The following is a 21,287-nucleotide window of genomic DNA, read 5'->3' as shown; positions in this document are numbered from 1 at the left end:
AGATGTAGTATGATACTGTGCAGATATGCTCTCATAAGATATGAGATTATGGGGTATATAATACATTACAATTTAAGTGGATAAAAATGTTCATTGTGTTATAAATCATCTTTAATCCATTAACAGTTATAGCCACAAATAGCTAAGTATTATGATTATTCACGAGATGATACAACACGTAAAGCATTATACATGCATAATAAAGAATACCCTTATGATGCATTATAAATGCAGGCTTCATCTGGTGTTAGAATGCATTGTACTCTAGTGCTATAATTAGGGCTGTCAAACGATTAATCGCGATTAATCGCATCCAAAATAAAAGTTTGTGTTTACATATATTTGTGGGTGGACTGTGTATAATTATTTTGTATATATATATACAAATACACACATGCGTGTACTGTATATTTAAGAAAAAGAAATATTATTTATATATAAAATATTTATATATAATATAAATTATATATAAATCTATATACATGAAAATATTTCTTAAATATACAAGCATGTGTGGGTATTTGTATATATAAAATAATTATACAGAGTGCACCCACATAGCCTTTGTAAACACAAACTTTTATTTTTGATGCTGCGATTAATCGCGATTAATCGTTTGAAAGCCCTAGTTATAATGTATTGTAATTTTTGTATTGATTATTTATCAGATGGTACAACACATTATAAGGTTGTTTGTAAGGCGTTATGTAATGCATTAAGAACTTAAATGTGTTATAAATATAGGCTTAGAAAGTGTTACCAAATTAAGTTGTCATTTTGTGTGGTTATTAGGTTAACAGTGAAACTTTCACACTATGCCTTAACACCAAATGGGGATTTTTCTTATGGCTGTCATTTTTTTTTCCTTGTTGTTGCTTGCAAAAATATACATAAGTATCTGAGTGCATGTTTTACTTCAGAAAGTTAGAACTATGAGCCTGTAAATCAGATTTCTTTAAGCTTAAATCAATGAAATGTCTTTAGAATGTATAAAATACAATTACATCCCTCTGTAATGTAATTTTCAGCTCTTCTCTCACTCAAGTTTATAGGTAATATACCCGATGCCATTTTAAATGGCCTCTCATGTCTCTGGGTTAATTGCAAGCACATGTTTGTGGGGGAGTTTTGTTTTTGGACTCCACCATTTCAGTGATGAGCAACCCACACAAAAGCAGCATCTGATTCTTATTTCACATATGATTTTAGTCTGCCATTTGCAATGGCCTTGTCTAAGAGACATTTTCATGCAGTGCAATCTCTTTCAGAAGCTGTAAATGTGTTTGAGTTTGCTAACATTGTTTGAGTAAGCTGTGTTTGTCTTGTATTGCAGTTGCTCTTGTATTGTGTGGCCATTGCTTTCCTGTTTGTCATTGTGGTCAATGTTTCCTGCATTAGGCAAACATATAGCCTAAACTTGTGACACAGTTTGTGCTGGGCTTGAATTTGATGAAATGATCAGTGAAAGCCTAAGGGAAGTGAGTGCTATAGGCCTATCTGTAGCATGCAGGGGAATACATACCTTACCTAAAATGATACTTAGGTCTTTACAATATGTAGCAAATGGGAGGGAAAGCATTGAAAGTTTGATTTTAAAAAAGGCAGTGTTGAATAATACTCAAATTACACTTTTTTTTGTCAGTAAATCTCAACAAAACAAAAGTGTTTAGAATCACATGTTGAGGCAAAGATGCAAAATGAGCTTGTAGGCTTTGTCAAACCCTACAATACACATTATTATTTTAACATGCTCATTCACGAGATTCTAATGTCCAAACATGCTGTCTCAAGTCATCTAACAAGTATTGAAGACACTGTGTGTTCAAACACGCCCATGTTACACAGACACTCCCCCCCCAGTTAAATCGCGGATTCGGAAAAAGACATTCTACACTTTGTCTACTAACCAACACACCGCCTTCTCTCGCGCACTGACAGCTTTCTGCGTCTGCTACAAATCTCGTAAGTTGTTTATATTATTCTGTTTTTACGTTATATCTCTCTTTCTGCCTATTAAAGACTAAACGAATGAGTGATTTTCTCCCCCTTCTAGCAATGCAGTTTATCTATATATAAATGTTCCTCAGTGCATATTCACTTAGTAACTCGGGGTTTGTGAAATATGTCATCCAGATGTGAACGCGGTTTAGTGCACGTCACGATTCCCCGGTTATGAGACAAAGTCCAGTTTTCTGTAGTAGGTGCTTGTTTAAGTGCACACCGGTTTTTTTCTTTTTTCTTTTCTTTTTGTTGTTGTTGTTTTTCTGTGAAAATTGTCATGTTTTGAATACAGTAAAATACATAGAGAAGTTTAAAAAAACACATATGTGACTTAATAATCATATAACTACATGATTATTAGCCTGCATTGTAACATCTAAGATATATGTTCTGCTACACTTCAGTAAATACATTTATAATGTTAAATAATATAAATATTAAAGTGTATATATACATAAATTTTTTTCTATTAATCAAAGAATCCAGAAAAAAAATCACAGTTTCGATATTGTTTTCAACATTGATAATCATCGGAAATATTTCTTGAGCATCAAATCGTCATATTAGAATGATTTCCGTAATGATGCTGAAAATTCAGCGTTGTCATCACAGCAATAAATGACAAATTTTACAAATTGTTTTAAATTGTAATAATATTTCCCAAATTAATGTTTTTCTGTATTTTGATTTTGATCAAATATACAGTCTTGGTGAGAATAAGAAAAAAATATTTTTTTTGTTGATTTGATAATTAAAACAAGTCAAATTAATAATAAAATGAGAAGGTCTATTAAAGTTACTCAAAAAAACATTTACATCTGCTGCAGGGTCCGGGAATATGTAAAAGATTACATTTGCATGTATTGTGGTTTTTGTGCTTCAACATCATGTTCTAAATGTGTTGGCTATACTATTTTAAAAGGAGACAAAAGAAAACCCATTAGCATTACTTGTAAATGACCTGCACTCGCATGAGGGTTTTTATTTCATAACCTATAGCATGAAAACCACTTACCATCAATCTGACTAAAGAATTCAGAATGTATCATTCACTGGTTACTACTACACCATTATATAAAAAGCATAACACCTTGTTAAATGTTTAGATTGGTTTGGCTGAGGGATGTTGACTCTTCAGTAAGTCCACATCAGCTAGCGCCCGAGTCAAGTTTATCACCTTGATCATGTGTTTTCTTCCTTATCAGCTGTGTAAGGTAACAACACTAAGACTAAGGTCCTCTTTTCAAAGGTCTTATCTGTACACTGCCACACAGACACAGAGCTGTGATGAATGTTTTATTGCATTTGCATTTTAATTTTTGCATGTTAGTAAATTGGTGCAGACAAACATAGTCGTCATACTTTGTCAGATTGCATGCTTTACTGGAGTCTGTGATTCCAGAATCAGAGATGTGAGATGTTTCGGACCACCTCACAGTTCTCAGGCACTAACCAGGGCTTTCTCATGGGAACATATACTTTTTATTTCTCTAAAGCCTACTTCTCCTCTCTCGTCTGTGAAATAGACGTTTCTCATTTTCCCAGTATGATGAAAAGAGACCTCAACCTTTGATTTTTTTGCTTCCCCTTTCAGTCACTATGGTGTCCCATAAGGAGTTTGAGACTGCAGGAAAGGCTCCTGGTCTGCAGATATGGCGCATTGAGAACATGGACCTGAAGCCAGTGCCTAAGAATCTCTATGGCAACTTCTATACGGGTGATGCCTACCTCCTGCTGTACACCACCACCGCACCCTCCTACTATATACACATGTGGATGGGTAAGTGACACCTAGTGTTCGATTCAGAAGTATCATTGGTTCCTGGAACAGAATTTTCTCAGAGCCAAATGATGCTGATGCATTTTATATACAATATTAAATTTTTAATTATTTTTATATACTATATTAATATATACTATATTAAAGGAGTAGTTCCCTTTAAAAAAAACATTTGCTGATAATTTACTCACCACCATGTCATCCAAGATGTCCATGTCTTTCTTTCTTCAGTCGAAAAGAAATTAAGGTTTTTGATGAAAACATTCCAGGATTTTCTCCATATAATGGACTTCAATGGGAACCAAACGGTTCAAGGTCCAAAAGACAGTTTCAGTGCAAATTGTTCAAAGGGCTTTAAGCGATTCCAGACGATGAATAAGGGTCTTATCAATGAAACAATCAGTCATTAAAAAAAATAACAAAGTTTAAGTTTTATAAGCTCAAATGGTCGCCTTGCTCTGTTCTGTTCGTGACTCTCCTGTTCGAACTCGTTCATCAAAATGAACAAATCTTTTTTGAGTCATTTGGTTCATTCAGTGAACGAAATGAACGAATTGTCTCAGAAAAAGATTTGTTCATTTTGATGATTGAGTTCGAACAGGAGAGTCACACAGAACAGAGCAAGGCGAGCATTTGTGCTTTAAAAAACTTAAACTTTTTTTTTTGTTTAAATGATGATAAGACCCTTATTCATCGTCTGGAATCATTTAAAGCCGTTTGAACAGTTTGCAGTTTGTACTGAAACTGTCTTTTGGACCTTGAACCGTTTGGTTCCCATTGAAGTGCATTATATAGAGAAAAATCCTGGAATGTTTTCATCAAAAACCTTAATTTCTTTTTGACTGAAGAAAGAAAGACATGGACATCTTGGATGACATGGGGGTGAGTAAATTATCAGCAAAAGTTTTTTTTTTAAAGTGAACTACTTCTTTAAGAATATTTCTTCTCACACATGGTGAAACTCATACTAGCAGGAAGGATGTGGCTTGTCCGTCATCTTTTTATTTTGAGTGTCAGTTTATTTTTAAGAGGGTGTTATTTGCATTGTCTTTTTCTTTAGAAATGTATGTTGTGTGACGGATCTTTACAAAGATATGCTGTTTATCATTTCTGTCAGTGACATTCATTTACCACTGCTTGGTGATTTTTTGAGATAATAATCCAGTCATTGCAATAGAAATGAAACAGAGATGCGATTAGGAATTTCATGTGATTTCCCAGATTTCGCCACGGATTCAAATTGGTCACCTGAATTTGTGGCATTGACCAATATAAGAGCCCTTATTTTGAAAGTGACAAAAATTTTAAATGACAAAAAAATTACAAACATTCGAGTCACAAACCGCTTTCCCATCTCTTCAAAATGACTGTGGTTATGGTGTGAACGCAGCATAAGCTGATAGTTTTTGTTCAGGGGGAACTATAAAAAGCGGTTTCGGTTGCAGTGCTCTGTGACTAACGTCTGTCTAACTCTGTATAGCATGAAACATGCTGATGACATTGGAGGTATGAAAATACACACGTTGACAGGAAGTTTTGTACTGGGTGGTGATGGCGCAGTGGATAAGACACATGCCTTTGGTGTGAGAGACCTGGGTTCGAATCCACTGTAAGACACCAATGTGTCCCTGAGCAAGACACTTAACCCCTAGTTGCTCCAGAGGCGTGCGACCTCTGACAGATATAGCAAGTTTATGTCGCATTGGTTAAAAGCGTCAGCAAAATGAATAAATGTAAGTAGGACATTGCATTCTGACATTTTATGGTCCTACGCTTTCCACAGAAGATATAAATATATATATATTTACACACACACAACCCACTTAAAGGAGCTGTATACAAGAATTTTTTTTTTTAATGAATCATAAACTTTCCCTGATATGTTGCCAGACAATATGAAATCATGTTTGTTATAACAGTAGTCCGGCCAGGATATTGTCATTTAAAAAGTGAATCAACTGATGTTGATGTTTTCATGTTGTGTTTTGTTCTGATACGTCACCCTCCACCGATCTACCAATCACAGAGTAGAATTCGGGTTGCCAGGTCTTCTCTAGTTACGACAGCGTGTCGGAATCGGTTAAAAAAATGTATGTTGCGAAACCAAAAAAAAAAAAAAAAATACTCGATATGAATCCGAAATACTTCGTGACAAAGTCCGAAATAAATAATTAGCAGAAAAAAAACTGACTGTGTAGGACTCGTCACTTGCCATTGGAAGCTTAATGTAGAAGCCTAAATTCCTGCAGCATATCTGGCAACCTCGAGTCAAGGGGAATACACCGCTCTACAGTAATTTGAAAGTGATTGCAGTACCAGTTTTGGCCACAATCTTGCATACGGCTCCTTTAACTTAGTGATTGCAATCGGGATGTGACTGTGAACCAGCACAACAAAAAATGTTTTTGGAACAAATCAACTACCCTGCCTTTTAAGTATAATAAAGCTAATAACTGATGAGATTGTTCTTGTAAATTAAAACTAATTGGCAGTATGCTGACTCATGAGTGTTCCCCATTAGACAATCCCTCCTACCCCTGGGGAGAAATTTGTCCGACCAATTACAGCTGTCACATTTCTTACTTTGAGGTTTAGTCACCTCCAGAGATTATAGCACACCTTCAATTGTTTGTCTGGCAGTTACTTGGCTCTCAGCCCGCTTAGGTTCATGTGGTCCACTGTTCATTTCTAGAGACTGATCAGGGAGGAACTGTTTTTGTCCCGCCCAGTGGTTTAAACTCGAAACGAGTGGTTTGAAAAACACTCGTTGTGCTCGAAAGCTTGCTCTAAACCATAGTAGCCTAGTTCTCAGACATTGTACTGGTTCTAGTGTGAGAAGAAAAGGTTTATTCGAGGACACAAAGTGGAAAAACTCATAATGTGCACCATGTGGCCGCTTTGGGGTTTTCATTTGGGTCTTTTTATAGCAAAAACGGATGCATTGATGGAGCTGCTTGGCAACTTGAGCACAGTTAGTGTTCCTGTAAGTTGTAGGACATTTTTTTTTTAACTGACAAAGCATATAATAAGGATGTAATGTAAATTAGAACATGAAAATACTGTCTTTTGCTGCTTTGGGTCAAGAGTTGAAAGATCATATTTATGATACAGAAGTAGGAAATTCTTTTTAAAAAAGAGTGAAAGATCACGTTTAAAATGAACGATTGAAAGAAAAGTCAAAGGCCATAAAAGTACACGTCGAAAAACACGTTGCACCACATGATATTTTTTACGACCTGAACTAACCTTGACTTAAGGTGCCAAATAATTCTATATTTTAAGACTTCTTGACACTATTACAATATCTCTCATTAATGTCAAACTTCAATAAAACAATTTAAATGTTGCCATGGCAGCTAACTGCAAAAAAAAAAAAAATAATAATAAGTTGAAGTTTACTAAACAATTTTAAAACTAAAGCTACAACTGAATAAAATTTTAAATGATGTGTGTGAAAACTGAAAACAAAAACAAAAAATGACAAAAGCACACAACAAAATTATTAAAACTAAAATAAAATAATTTTATTTTTAATAATTTTAACAAATATAATAAAATAACTCATGAGGATTTTCAGGGGTCATCTCTGTATGATATAATTTCCTGCTTTATACTTATTTCTTGCACTTTCTGCATGTTTATCGGTCGCACCAAAAGTTATAAAAGTAAATATTAGTAAACAGTAAAGCATTTTTGTTAAAATATTTTTTAATAGATATTTTGCAGAACTACTTGAGGATTTATTATCAACTTTTATTGAGGCTTTTTTTCTTCATTATGACGTCAGCGCAGTTGTATCACCCTATATAATGTTTTTGATTATATTAATACGCACTAACAAACAAACATCCCTCTTCCACTGATTCCCCTCTCTTTCAGGGAATGAGTGTTCTCAAGATGAAAGTGGAGCCGCGGCTATCTTCTCCACACAGCTGGATGACTTTCTCGGAGGTGGTCCCGTTCAGTTCCGCGAGGTCCAAAACAACGAGTCGCTCACATTCCTGGGCTACTTCAAGTCAGGCATCAAGTATAAGGTAAACTCAGCTTTGTATGAATGAAAATAGCCCTTCTCAGAAGCAGAGTTCATCATTTACTGGCAGTGAAAATGCAAAAGTAGACTTCCTGCTGGCTTTGCTTTGTTGAAGCACCAGGGTTGAGTCAATTATGTCTCTAAAACATCCATTAAGTTTAGTCATGTCACATTCTTTCCATTATATTCAGCAATTTGTTGAGCTCAGTAAGTTTGCTTGGCTTTTTGAGAAGCACTCTGGTGAGTGGTTTGCATTTAGTTCTTTGCTTGTGTTTTGGCAATTATCCCAGGATGGTTTTATGTAATGTAATGAGTCTTTCTCGACGCCTCAGCAAGGTGGGGTTGCGTCCGGCTTCCATCACGTGTTGACCAATGATGTGGATGTGAAGCGTCTGCTGCACATCAAGGGCAGGAGGGCCATCAGAGCCACTGAGGTGGAGATGTCCTGGAGCAGCTTCAACAAAGGAGACTGCTTTATTGTAGACCTGGGGAAGGTATGGATATCTGAACCTGACCTGACCACTCATTTTCTTTATATTCTTTCCAATAGCAATTAGAGCTGCCAATAGAAAACCATGTAATTGAATTAATCACATGGCATGGCAACTAATAAAAAAATGCAATTCACTTCTCAATATTTGCACAAAAAAAATTAAGGTAATTCGAAGACATATTATAGTGACAGATAAGAAAACTGGTAAATAGATGTGGCTTTTGGTATCAATATACATTTAAAGTGCCCCTTTTTTGTACATTTAAAGTGCCCCATGCAGTATTTGTGAATGTAAAATGTCTGAAAAGTTTTAAAAATCAAATTTCATAAACAAACAAAAGGTCACTGTATCCTAAAAGAAAGAATCGATTCTGAGGAAGATCCACAACAGAAATTCAGATATGTTGATTTATGGTTTAGTTTTTCATGTGCTGTAAGCGATCGACCAATCACAACAGACTGAGCCATCTGACCAATGCAGAGTAGCTTGTGGAATTGAGGGGTTTAGAGCGACTGAACCGTTTCAGTCCCCTTTAAACGTATTATAGGAGACCTCCAAAACAAAATTAGAAAAATTTAAATAGGCATAATAAGGGTATATTGCATTTTTAATTTTCACTATCACTAATTATAACTATTACAATTATTACTGGCTTGCAGTCACCCTATTTTGTTTTCAATTTTTTTAAAGTACATTTATGTTCAAAAGTTTGGGGGTTTGTAAAATTGTTTGTTTAAAAAAAACATGCTCACCATGGTGAAAATTCTGAAAATACAGCTTTGCATCACAGAAATAAATTATATTTAAAAAAAAAAAATGAATTTTTTTAAATATAATTTATTTCTGTGATGCAAAGCTGTATTTTCAGAATCATCACTCCAGTCTTCAGTGTCACATGATCCTGCAGAAATCATTCTAATACGATGATCTGACTCTCAAAAAACAATATTTATAAACTGTAATATTTTTGTGGAAACGGTTATACATAATTTTTCAGGATTCTTTGATAAATAGAAATTTAATAAGAGCACTATTTATTTGAAATACAATTTGCAACATTATAAATGTATTCTCTGTAACTATTGATCAATTGAATGCATCCTTGCTGAATAAAAGTATTAATTTCTTTCTTTCAAAATAAAATCTTACTGACCCCAAACATTTGAACGGTAGTGTTTATTGGAGTTATTCCTCAAGACACGTCTCTCATGTTTTGCTAGGATATTTATCAGTGGTGTGGCAGTGACTGCAATCGTTTTGAGCGTCTGAAGGCCTCCCAGTTGGCCATTGATATCCGGGACAATGAGAGGAACGGCAGGGCCAAGCTGGTCATGGTGGAGGACGGGGCTGAACCAGAGGCTCTGACTAATGTGAGTGAAAGATTTCCTGTAACAATTTCCACACAACCATCATCTGAATTACAACACAATATGGGTAGAAATCCACTTCTCATTTCATAAGTTTGTGTTTGCTAATTAAGTTCAAAATGTTCAAAGCTGACCACCAAAAAAAAAAAAAAAAAAAAAAAATGCATGCAGTGTCACATTTCCCAGGATGCTGAATGACCACATATTATGTTATGGACAACCTCATCCAGGCCTGATGTAAAACTTGGCACTGTGGCTTTGTTTTTTGTGTTCTGGCTCTGGCTTGTAAATTTTGCTAATGAGAATGCATCCATCATGTGTTTAATGAAGAAGGAAGACTTTTGCATGCCAAATATTCAGTCTGGTGTCAGGTCATTCAGCACATTTGGCATCAGATAGGAGTTAGAAATAAAGCCCCACTGTGACCATGTGAGCCTTAATCCTGTATTTCCTCCTGCAGGCTCTGGGGCCCAAAACCAGCATCACCCCTGCAACTCCCGACGATGAGGAAGTGGAAACCTCCAACAAGAAGAAGGGAGCATTGTACATGGTAATAAATTCTGCGTCCAAATTTGCATACTGTCCATCTTATATAGTATTCTAAATTAGAACTAGTGTGTCCCAAATTGAAGTTTGTTGAAATTATGATTATTCATGCTCCCTCTCAATCATTCTTTCACAATTTGAGCCTGATGAATTTTGACATTGTCATCCTGGAATATGGCCATGGTGTGTCTTCCTGCATGGTTGTTTAAGAAATGAAAAGCTACACACTCCATCAATTAGGGTTAGAAGAAATGTTTCCAAACACATTAAATGCTAAAAACATTATAATAACAGAAATAATGATCCAGTCATAGACTCTTAAGCATTTACCAATTTAAATCCAAACAGAGTTTTTTTGTTTTCTTCGCTATTAAAGGGATAGTTCACTTTGATATACATTTTTGGTATGTTTTAGCTTACCTTAAGGGCATCCAAGATGTTGTTTTTTTTCTTTCCACAGTAGTTTCAATTTTGATATTTTTAGGTCAAACCGTACTTGTCTGTCAGGCATATAATGGATATCTATTGTCAACACCTCAAAGAGCATGCACAGAGAAGTCCAAATTAAACATGATTTAATGACTCATAAATGTAAGTACACATTGATGGCCTAAGACACGAAACGAGCGGTTTGTGTGAGAAAACGAACAATATTTATATCGTTTTACCTCTTGTAACCACAGCCACGTCCAAGTGATCTGAGGGCCCCTGAAAGTGATCTCTCGCGCGTGTATGTCACTCATTGTTTACACTGAACAAAGATTGTAGGTAAGACCTGTCTAATGTAAGACAGCTAATTAAAATGGTACTAGTTTGCGCTTATCCGGGACCGTCGTAAAAGAAAACAATTACGTGTGCTCACGCAAACTCTTCTTCACTTCCTAAGAGATCACTTCCGGCACTTTCCAGCGTTTGGCTGTGGTTACAAGAGGCAAAACGATATAAACAATGTTCGTTTTCTCACACAAACCGCTCGTTTCGTGTCTTAGGCCATCAATGTGTATTTACATTTACGAGTCATTAAATCATGTTTAATTTGGACTTCTCTGTGCATGCTCTTTGAGGTGGTGACCATAGACCTCCATTATATGACTGACAGACAAGAACGGTTTGACCTAAAAATATCAAAATTGAAACTACTGCGGAAACAAAGACACCTACATCTTGGATGCCCTTGAGGTAAGCTAAAACATACCAAAAATTCCTTTCAAAGTGAACTATCCCTTTAAATTGAGGAGAATTCTCCACACGAAAGACCCACAACGGGAAAATCAACGTGCTACTACATTTCTCTCCATTACGGTAGGAAATGAAACGTGGAGTATGATAAATGTGACAAGATGATTGACAGGGCAGTTTAAAACAGTGACGGGGTGCGTGTAAATAAGTGTCAAGGCTTGTCAATAGTGTCAAAGAAGTGTCTTCTCTTCTGCCACACACTCAAAAGCATGTACTTTTTCTTCACAAAAAGATTACATACTTTTATGGATGCAGGGAAAGACTCTTATCTCTACTCATACTTTAGCTCATTGGTACATATTAAGTTCTTAATTATTCATGTGGACTGCTTTACATTTACACAGCTGACAGCTGTAAAGCCTAAAATGCTGCCGACATCATTCACACAAGGACAAAACGTTGTTTCTCATTAGCTTTGTTTTTTAAGCGTTGCAAGCGTAACACCTTTATTGATCTCTTCTCAATTTGTGTGGTTTGCTTTTGTTATTGTAGATCTCAGATGCCTCTGGCTCCATGAAAACATCTGTCGTGGCCCAGAGCAGCCCGTTCAAGCAGGAGATGCTCTCCCTCGAAGAGTGCTACATCCTGGACAATGGAGTTGATAAGAATGTGTTTGTATGGAAAGGTGTGTCTCTCGATGTACATGCATAACTTGAAAATCAACTTGAAAACAAAATCCATCATATGTTCCTATCTTATACACATTCCTAGTCTTATTGTGCATCATTCATCAGTGCACATATCTTGAACCGCCTCTGAAACTTTCCTTTTCATCTGATGTCATCTAACCATGCAGGCTATTAATTAATGTTGTCCAACAGCCAGTTGTATCTCGCATCTTATGTACTATTATAGATGCGTCACACTGATATCAGCTTTGTTTGTTTTCCTCCATAATGCTGGCATGCATTGCAGATCACTAGGGGCCCTTTGTTTAAATGTGCCATGTATTTTCATAAAGATAAAAGAGCTTCCCTTTCCCGACAGGACCGAATGCAAACGCATCTGAACGCAAAGCGGCAATGAAATCAGCAGAGCAGTTCATTAAAGAGAAGAACTACTCTAATAAAACACAGGTACATACATAATGAGCATTTTAAACACACACACTGGTATCACTTTACAGTGAGGTTTCATTTGTTAACATTAGTTTCATTGACTAACTATGAGAAAGCTTTTATGAGAATTTTTTACAGCATTTATTAACTTTTGATCATGTTAAACTGTAAAACATCATATGATCACTAAGTTATGACAACGTGTTTTTACATTGCTTTAAATGAGTAGTTCACTTTAAAAAAAACTTTTGCTGATAATTTACTCACCCCCATGTCATCCAAGATGTCCATGTCATTCTTTTTTCAGTCGAAAAGAAATTAAGGTTTTTGATGAAAACATTCCTGGATTTTCTCCATATAATGGACTTCAATGGGAACCAAACGGTTCAAGGTCCAAAAGACAGTTTCAGTGCAAAGTGCAAACTGTTCAAAGGGCTTTAAACGATTCCAGACGATGAATAAGGGTCTTATCAAGCGAAAATGAAAAAAATCGCTCTTTTAAAAAAAGTAAAGTAAGTTTTATAAGTTCAAATGCTCGCCTTGTTTTGTACTGCGATGCGTGACTCTCCTGTTCGAACTCGTTTATCAGAATGAACAAATCATTTTTCGTGTCATTTGGTTCATGCAACGAATGAAATGAACGAGTTGACTCGGGAAAAGATTCGTTCATTTTGATGAACGAGTTTGAACAGGAGAGTTACGAATGGACGCGCATCACAGAACAGAGCAAGGCGACCATTTGAGCCTCTAAAACTTAAACTTTGTTAATTTTTTCTTTAAATGAGCGATCATTTCGCTTGATAAGACCCTTATTCATCGTCTGGAATCGTTTAAAGCCCTTTGAACAGATTGCAGTTTGCACTGAAACTGTCTTTTGGACCTTGAACCGTTTGGTTCCCATTGAAGTCCATTATATGGAGAAAAATCCTGGAATGTTTTCATCAAAAACCTTAATTTCTTTTCGACTGAGGAAAGAAAGACATGGACATCTTGGATGACATGGGGGTGAGTAAATTATCAGCAAAAGTTTTTTATAAAAGTGAACTACTCTGACTTAAATATCAAAGTTGTTTGTACTTAAATTTAAGGCAGCTTTTTTTACAGTGTACAAAAGTATGTGTAATAAGTGTTTATGTTCATGTTAGTTCACAGTGCAGTAACTAATGTAAACATTTTGATCATAAAAAATGTATTAGTAAATGTTGAAATTAACATTAATATTTATGAACACTCTACAAGTATTATTCATGTTAACTAATGTGATAACAATTGAAGAGTTCAGATGCAAAAGCCTCTAAGTGCCATTTGAAATTTTCTTCTAAAATGATCATTTTTATCAAGCTTGTATATTTAAGTTCAGTAATTTCACTTAAATGGCAATGAAGATTACCTATTAATTGTCATTTAAGTGAAATTACTGGACTTAAATATACAAGCTTGATAAAAATGACCATTCTAGAAGAAAATTTCAAATGGCATTTAGAGGCTTTTGCATCTGAACTCTTCAATTGCATCCTTATTGTAAAGTATTACCTACACACTGATATTGACAAAAATATTCAGACTTGTAAAAATCTGCATTTAGAAACAATCTATATGATTATACAATAATACATGTCTGAATACGCAGTGGTTTATATTTTTGCTGATTTCATATAACATCTTACATCAAATTAGTTTGAAGATATGTTTACTACATAAGTACTGTATAAAGAGCTAATGTTTGGATTACTGATGCTGTACTTTCAATGCTTGCTGCTGTAGATCCAAGTGCTTCCTGCAGGGGGCGAGACCACACTGTTCAAGCAGTTCTTCTCTAACTGGAAGGACAAGGACCAAACCACTGGCCCTACCAAGGCCTACACCATTGGCAAAATAGCCCAAGTGAAGCAGATTCCTTTCGATGCCTCCAGCCTCCACAACAACAAGGCCATGGCAGCCCAGCACAACATGGTCGATGATGGTTCTGGAAAAGTCCAGGTTAATTTCATTTTGGTCATCAAACTCTCTCACACTGACTACTGTACAGTTTACTGTTCAGACTACTTAACGTATGGGGTCGTTAGGAAAAAAAAAATACTTTTAATCACCAAGGAAGCATTACATTGCTAAAAAGGTACAGTAAATATATTTATAAAGTAAAAAAATAAGCATGTCACAGGTCCTATGGAATATGTATGTATGATTTAAGTATGATTTCTGAAGGATCTTGTGACACCGAAGACTGAAGAGCTTTGATCATAGGAATGAATTACATTTTAAAAATATATTCTAATAGAAAACAGTTCTTTTAAAATGTATTAATATTACTGTTTCACTGTTTTTTTTAATAATATGCAAATAAAGTCTTGCATTAGGTCAGGCATAATAGACAAAATCTTACCGACCCCAATTTTTTGAACAATGGTATAAATGAAGTTGCTAAATATGTTTAAGACCTGCTATTATTTTAGATCTATACTTTGAACAAATTCTAGCAAATCAAAAAAATATAAATCATAATAAAGTGGCCACCCTCAAGATTTTTGCAAGCTGTTAAAGTAAAATATAATATAATATAATATAATATAATATAATATAATATAATATAATACAATATAAAATAAAATAATATAATATAATATAATATGATATAATATAATATAATATGATATGATATAATAACATATTATTGAATCAAGGATTATTTTTTATTATAAATTAGTAAAACATTTACCAACCATATTTTTTTCATTGTATTTTTTTTTTTTTTTTACAATTTTAAATGCATATATTTTTACTTATGATAATAAGATTTAAAAAAAAAGATGAGATTAGACTGGGATTTTTTCCCCTTATAATTTTTTTCCACATCACTTACATCAGTGAAACTCCTAATATAATTTGTATAATGCATTTTAAACCATATTATATATTGAAGTTTCTTGCCAGCCACAAAAATCCAATTTTGACTTGCATTTGGCGCTTAACGAGGTTTAATATTGCTGCTGCTTATACGTGTAAATGGGAGATCAAGTTCGAGGCACTGTTCTTTAATCGCTCATGTTTGTCTGAATCAGATCTGGCGTGTGGAAGGAGGGGCCCGTGTCCCGGTGGATCCCTCTACCTATGGTCAGTTCTATGGAGGAGACTGTTACCTGATCCTCTACAGTTACAAACAGGGAAGCAGAGAGCAGCATATCATCTACACCTGGTCAGTCCATAACATCTTTAATTGTGTTTTGTGTCATAATATCTATATAATTTGTGACATGAACAAAGTGTCATCATATTGTGTGTGTGTGTGTGTCGTTGTGCTGCAGGCAGGGACTGAAGTGCACTCAGGATGAGCTGGCAGCTTCTGCCTTCCTTACAGTCCAGCTGGACGACTCCATGGGAGGAGCTCCCGTTCAGGTGCGAATAATCCATTCGTGGAAGAAAAGAGCATTGTAAAGAGTTCTGATAGATTAAAGGAGTAGTTCACTTTTAAAAAAACGTTTGCTGATAATTTACTCCCCCCCATGTCATCCAAGATGTCCATGTCATTCTTTCTTCAGTCGAATAGAAATTAAGGTTTTTTGATGAAAACATTCCAGGATTTTTCTCCATATAATGGACTTCAATGGGAACCAAACGGTTCGTCCAAAAGACAGTTTCAGTGCGAACTTCAAAGTGTTCAAAAGGCTTTAAACGATTCCAGACGGTGAATAAGGGTCTTATCTAGCGAAACGATCACTCATTTAAAAACAAAATAACAAAGTTTAAGTTTTATAAGCTCAAATGGTCACCTTGCTCTGTTGTGTGATGCATGTTCGTGACTCTCCTGTTCGAACTCGTTCATCAAAATGAACAAATCTTTTTTCGTATCATTTGGTTCATTCAATGAACGAAATGAACGAGCTGACTCGGGAAAAGATTCGTTCATTTTGATTTTTTTCATTTTCGCTTGATAAGACCCTTATTCATCGTCTGGAATCATTTAAAGCCCTTTGAACAGTTTGCACTGAAACTTTCTTTTGGACCTTGAACCGTTTGGTTCCCAATGAAGTCCATTATATGGAGAAAAATCCTGGAATGTTTTCATCAAAAACCTTAATTTATTTTCGACTGAAGAAAGAAAGACGTGAACATCTTGGATGACATGGGGGTGAGTAAATTATCAGCACATTTTTTTTTTAAAGTGAACTACTCCTTTAAATTCTTAATACAATAGAGGCTACATCCCCTTATTTTTTCATGGGATGCTGTGTAAAGATGTAGGATCAGCAGATCTTAAACAGATTTTTACATTTGTAATCCCACAAAACTCTTGTGTGTTGTGACTTTGATCGATTTTATCCATCTGAATACATTGCTCAGGTGCGAGTGACACAGGGTCAGGAACCCCCTCACCTGATGAGTCTGTTCAAAGGCAAACCCATGATCATTCATAGTGGAGGCACGTCCCGCAAGGACGGCCAGACCAAAGCAGGCAGCACACGCCTCTTCCACATCCGACAGAGCTCTTCTAGAGCCACACGTGCCGTAGAGGTCAGTCACAGTCTGGACACTGTCATCCATATAGTAATAATGCTTCTCATTAATCGCTGCATTTATCTTCCATAGGTTGAACCATCTGCATCCAAATTGAACACCAATGACGTGTTTGTGCTGATGTCGCCAGACTGTGTGTTTGTGTGGAAAGGAGCAGGTGCCAGCGAGGAAGAAATGGTCGCTGCCAAGTATGTCGTGAGTGTCCTGGAGAAAAAATCCACTGATGTGGCCGAGGGTAAAGAACCAGGTGAGTCCGCCATGTGTTTTTTTTGGTGTGAGATCCTGCCTAAAAGGGATAGTTCACCCAAAAATAAAAATTCTGTCATCATTCACTCAACCTGTTTGAGTTTCTTTCTTCTGCTGAACACAAAAGAAGATATTTTGAAGAATGTCAATAACCAAACAGTTGATGTTCCAGTATTTTCTTTTTCCATATGATGGAAGTCAACTGTTTGGTTACCCAACAGAAGAAAGAAACTCATACAACAACTTGAGAGTGAGTGAGTTTTGGGTGAGCAATCCCTTTAACTCCTTTCGTGTCTCTCTTCAGCTGGATTCTGGTCGGCTCTGGGCGGGAAGAAGGAATACCAGACATCTCCAACTTTAAGAAACATGGTCAAATCACCACGTCTGTTCGGCTGCTCCAATAAGACGGGCCGGCTAGTGGTAAGTGAGAGTCACAGAACCACACAGGCTGGCTGGAGGAAAGCTACGGTTTGTGAATGTGATGATGATGTCATGGATGGATTGTCTTGTGCTTTCTCTCAGGTTGAGGAAGTTCCCGGAGACTTTAATCAGTCAGACTTGGCTACCGATGATGTCATGTTGCTTGACACTTGGGATCAGGTGAGTTCACGCATATTCACGAGTTCACGAGGATGTGTGATTTCTTGACCTTGAAATGCATAATAAAAAGTAATCTTAAAAAGTTATGAAATGTCTGTAATGTCATTTTTTTTTTTAGTTACGTCAGCCTCTAAAATATTTTAAGCAGAAATTGATGAGAAATTACCATAGTTGTAAGTTAAAATTATGTTTTAGATTAGCATTTTTAGAGGACCTAATTTTAAAGAACTGCTGCTCTTTCTAGATCTTTCTTTGGATTGGTAAGGAAGCCAATGAGGTTGAAAAAACCGAGTCACCAAAAATCGGTAAGTGACATGCTTATTTAATCATTTTTCATAAAACATTGAGTTTTAGCTTTTCTGTCTTTGCCAGACCAGAATCACTCGCATTATCGTGTAGCATAAAACATAGATTTTCCTGCATAAAACATGCAGGAATGAGTGCTAAAACCTGAAAACAAGTGTGCATGTTTGAACTTCTGGTTCAATTGTCCTGAGGTTAATCAGTTTTTTTTTGTTTTTTTTAATATAAATAGGATTTGGTAAAATACCTGAAATAAGGTCTGTGGTGAGCACAAGCTCAACAAATTCTCATGTTTAATTCTACTGCATAGCTGTAAGACCCCACTCATAGGCCTGGTTTCACAGACATGGCTTAGATTAGGCCTTAGTTTAATTAGTATCTTTTATAAATGTGCCTTAGAAAAAACATTAGCGATGTGCACAAAACAAAGACACTGACATAATTTTAGATATGTCAGTGCAAGTCGTTTTCAGTTAAATCGCCTCAATAATACATTTTAGTCTGGGACTAAGCTTAAGCCTTGCCTGTGAAACCAGGGTATACTTTTTTTTAACATTTTTCTAACAAGTGACTAAAGGGACATTAAACTGATCTACTTGCTAGTCCCCTTTCACCGCCTTATTGTATTTATAATTGGCTCTTGCAAACTATTCTAGCTCAGAAATTTCAATTTGTAGATTCTAAGTAAAAATTTGAGTTTAATGTTGAAGTAATGCAGTGTTGTATAGTTTGTTTATAGCCTACCTTTAGCTTTTTACTTCTGGCTATTGTATTTAGGCTTCAAAATTCAATCAGGATAGTTGTGTTTATTTGTTAAGATTACCTTAATGAACAAACCTTGTAAGAATGATAATCAGAGAATTTTCTGCAATAATCAAAAAAGCCAATGGAAAAATCCTATTGGCTTTTTGTCAAGGGAACCATGTTGATGCTGACTTCCGGGTTGGCAAAAATAAATACATGATACCTGCAGCACTCTATGTTCTGTTAAACAAGTTTTGAGCCTAAAATGATGTTCCCTGTCTATAGCTAAGGATTATGTGGACTCTGATCCTTCTGGACGTCGTGGGCTGCCCATCACAACCATAAAGCAGGGGGCTGAGCCCCCAACCTTCACGGGCTGGTTCCAGGCTTGGGACCCTAAAATGTGGGACACTGACCCTCTGGAGAGAATCCGATCTTCCTTTTAAATCCAGAGCCGTTCTCTCTTTTTAATTTTTTTTTATTTTTTTATATACAAGCACTTCCTGTTCCTGTGCCATAAATTGCAACTTTCCCAGGTTTTACTAAATGTAAAGACTGTTGAAATACCCATATCACTTAAAGGTGCACTTGGCAATTTGTTTTGGTTTACATTGTGTTGGCCAGTATGGCTGTATTGGGCTGTAACTAGTTTTTAGTTACAGATGTCATTGTAGAAATGCTCTGATCATAGTTAGCCATGATTCATTTAATCAGTAATAAGTGAGTTATGCCGCGTTCCAGGCAACCTGTAACTCGTGTTTTTCCAACCTTATACCTCGTGAAAGTGCACTGGAACGGCAGTCAAACTCGTGACTTCCCACCCGTGAACTCGTACTAGATCGATGTACTCCCAGTTACGAGTTCTGACGTCACATAGCCCGCGAACCAATGACAGCCCTTACTGATGCAGTGTTTCTGCAGGCGGTACACGGTGAGAATACACTTTAGGACAAAATAACGTCAACTAGTTTTCAGTCCATTGAGTGCAACGATAAATATATACCAAATAGAAGATTTCCAAATTTACAAATAAAGTAAAATAAAGAGTATAACAGCTTATCTTGCCTCATGCGCTATTTTTCCTCCTCAGTTTCCCACTAATAAACAAGGAGTAAGCGCCTTTGGCGTTAGAAAATATTACAAACGCGCGTGAGCCCCGTAAGGTCCGCCATGCTGGTTTGTTTACATCTAGGTAGTTTGGCGTGAATGACCTGGAATGCTTCAAAGTCGTAAGTCGTGGTTTGAAGTTGTGATTTACGTGTTCAAAAACCTGCCTGGAACGCAGCATTACTGAGATATAGTGGGTAGTATTTGGCTGGTCATGTGATCTCAACATGTCTGTCCTCATGAGGCGGCAACCCAATCCATGTAAAATAAAAACAGCTTATTTAGTACCACTGATCTTTTTAACCATAAACAAAAGTACTGTTCATTTCTTTAAAAAGTTACAATTAGCTAGTGCACCTTTAAGACGTGTTAGAGATGTGAAGTTTTATTGAACCTAGTCTAGTAAAATGGATTTAGTATGGCTGTGTTCAACCAGAACCAGCTGTCATAATAGAAGAAAACCCGCCAAAACAATTAGCACTCAAATAGTGGAATAGAGTCACCTTATTTTACCCTCATCATTTTGTTGAAAGTCTTTAGACTTTTTATTTCAGGATGGCACTGCCATTATGACCTCCTAAGGTGTCAATGTGTTATAAAAATGTGGCAAAATTCTTTGATTTTTTTTTTTTTTTTTTACACACAAGCCATTTATATATTTTCAGCTTGTTCTTTGTTGTTATGTTCAACTTTAATAAATTGAGAAGATCAATTTACTATACTGTAGATTTACTGCAAATGACATGGACATACAAGTTCGGCATTTTAATAACCACAATATACAGTACATTAATAAGCCAAAACATTATGACCACCTGCCTAAGATGCTCTTGGTCCTCCTTGTGCTGCCAAAACAGCGTTGACCCGCCGAAAAATTGACTCTACAAGACCCCTGAAAGTGTCCTGTGCTATCTGACACCAAGACAATAGAGCCACCAAGATCGTTTCTGATGTCTTGGTGAGAATAAGAGGCTTTTTTCTAAAATATTTAAAAACCTTACAGACTCAAAAAACGTTTAAATAGTAGTGGTATGAATAATTGATTACCAATATAATTTTATTACAACATTCATTTCAATTTGTATCACAATGACAGACTTATGTGTTTACCTGTTATACTCCTCCTCCGTTAGACTTTAAACAGGATCACTAGGATTAAGTCACATGAGTCATAGGCGTTGGTCTAATCTAGATCATACTATTCAATGACGCTGTTCTCTTTTGCCAAGAAGCTGGGTAACTAGGCTACCTGTTTTCTCT

General features: G+C 36.0%; 1 protein-coding gene across 1 annotated transcript; it reads left to right on the top strand.

The window, feature by feature from the left end:
• Positions 1–1,821: 1,821 nt before the first annotated feature.
• Positions 1,822–20,739, top strand: scinlb (scinderin like b). Its single transcript, XM_039675756.2, has 17 exons — positions 1,822–1,962; positions 3,596–3,781; positions 7,661–7,815; positions 8,144–8,305; positions 9,526–9,675; positions 10,133–10,222; positions 11,950–12,082; positions 12,445–12,533; positions 14,280–14,495; positions 15,575–15,708; positions 15,818–15,908; positions 16,854–17,024; positions 17,100–17,274; positions 17,578–17,693; positions 17,796–17,873; positions 18,118–18,178; positions 19,206–20,739. The coding sequence occupies exons 2-17, from the start codon at positions 3,601–3,603 to the stop codon at positions 19,364–19,366; spliced, it is 2,163 nt and encodes a 720-aa protein (XP_039531690.2). The 5' UTR covers positions 1,822–1,962; positions 3,596–3,600; the 3' UTR covers positions 19,367–20,739.
• Positions 20,740–21,287: the final 548 nt, after the last annotated feature.

The sequence above is a fragment of the Pimephales promelas genome, chromosome 5, assembly GCF_988280905.1.
Source record: "Pimephales promelas chromosome 5, fPimPro1.hap1.1, whole genome shotgun sequence".
Taxonomy (NCBI): Eukaryota; Metazoa; Chordata; class Actinopteri; order Cypriniformes; family Leuciscidae; genus Pimephales; species Pimephales promelas.
Note: the sequence above shows the minus strand (reverse complement) of the source record. Positions and strands in the feature narration are given on the sequence as shown.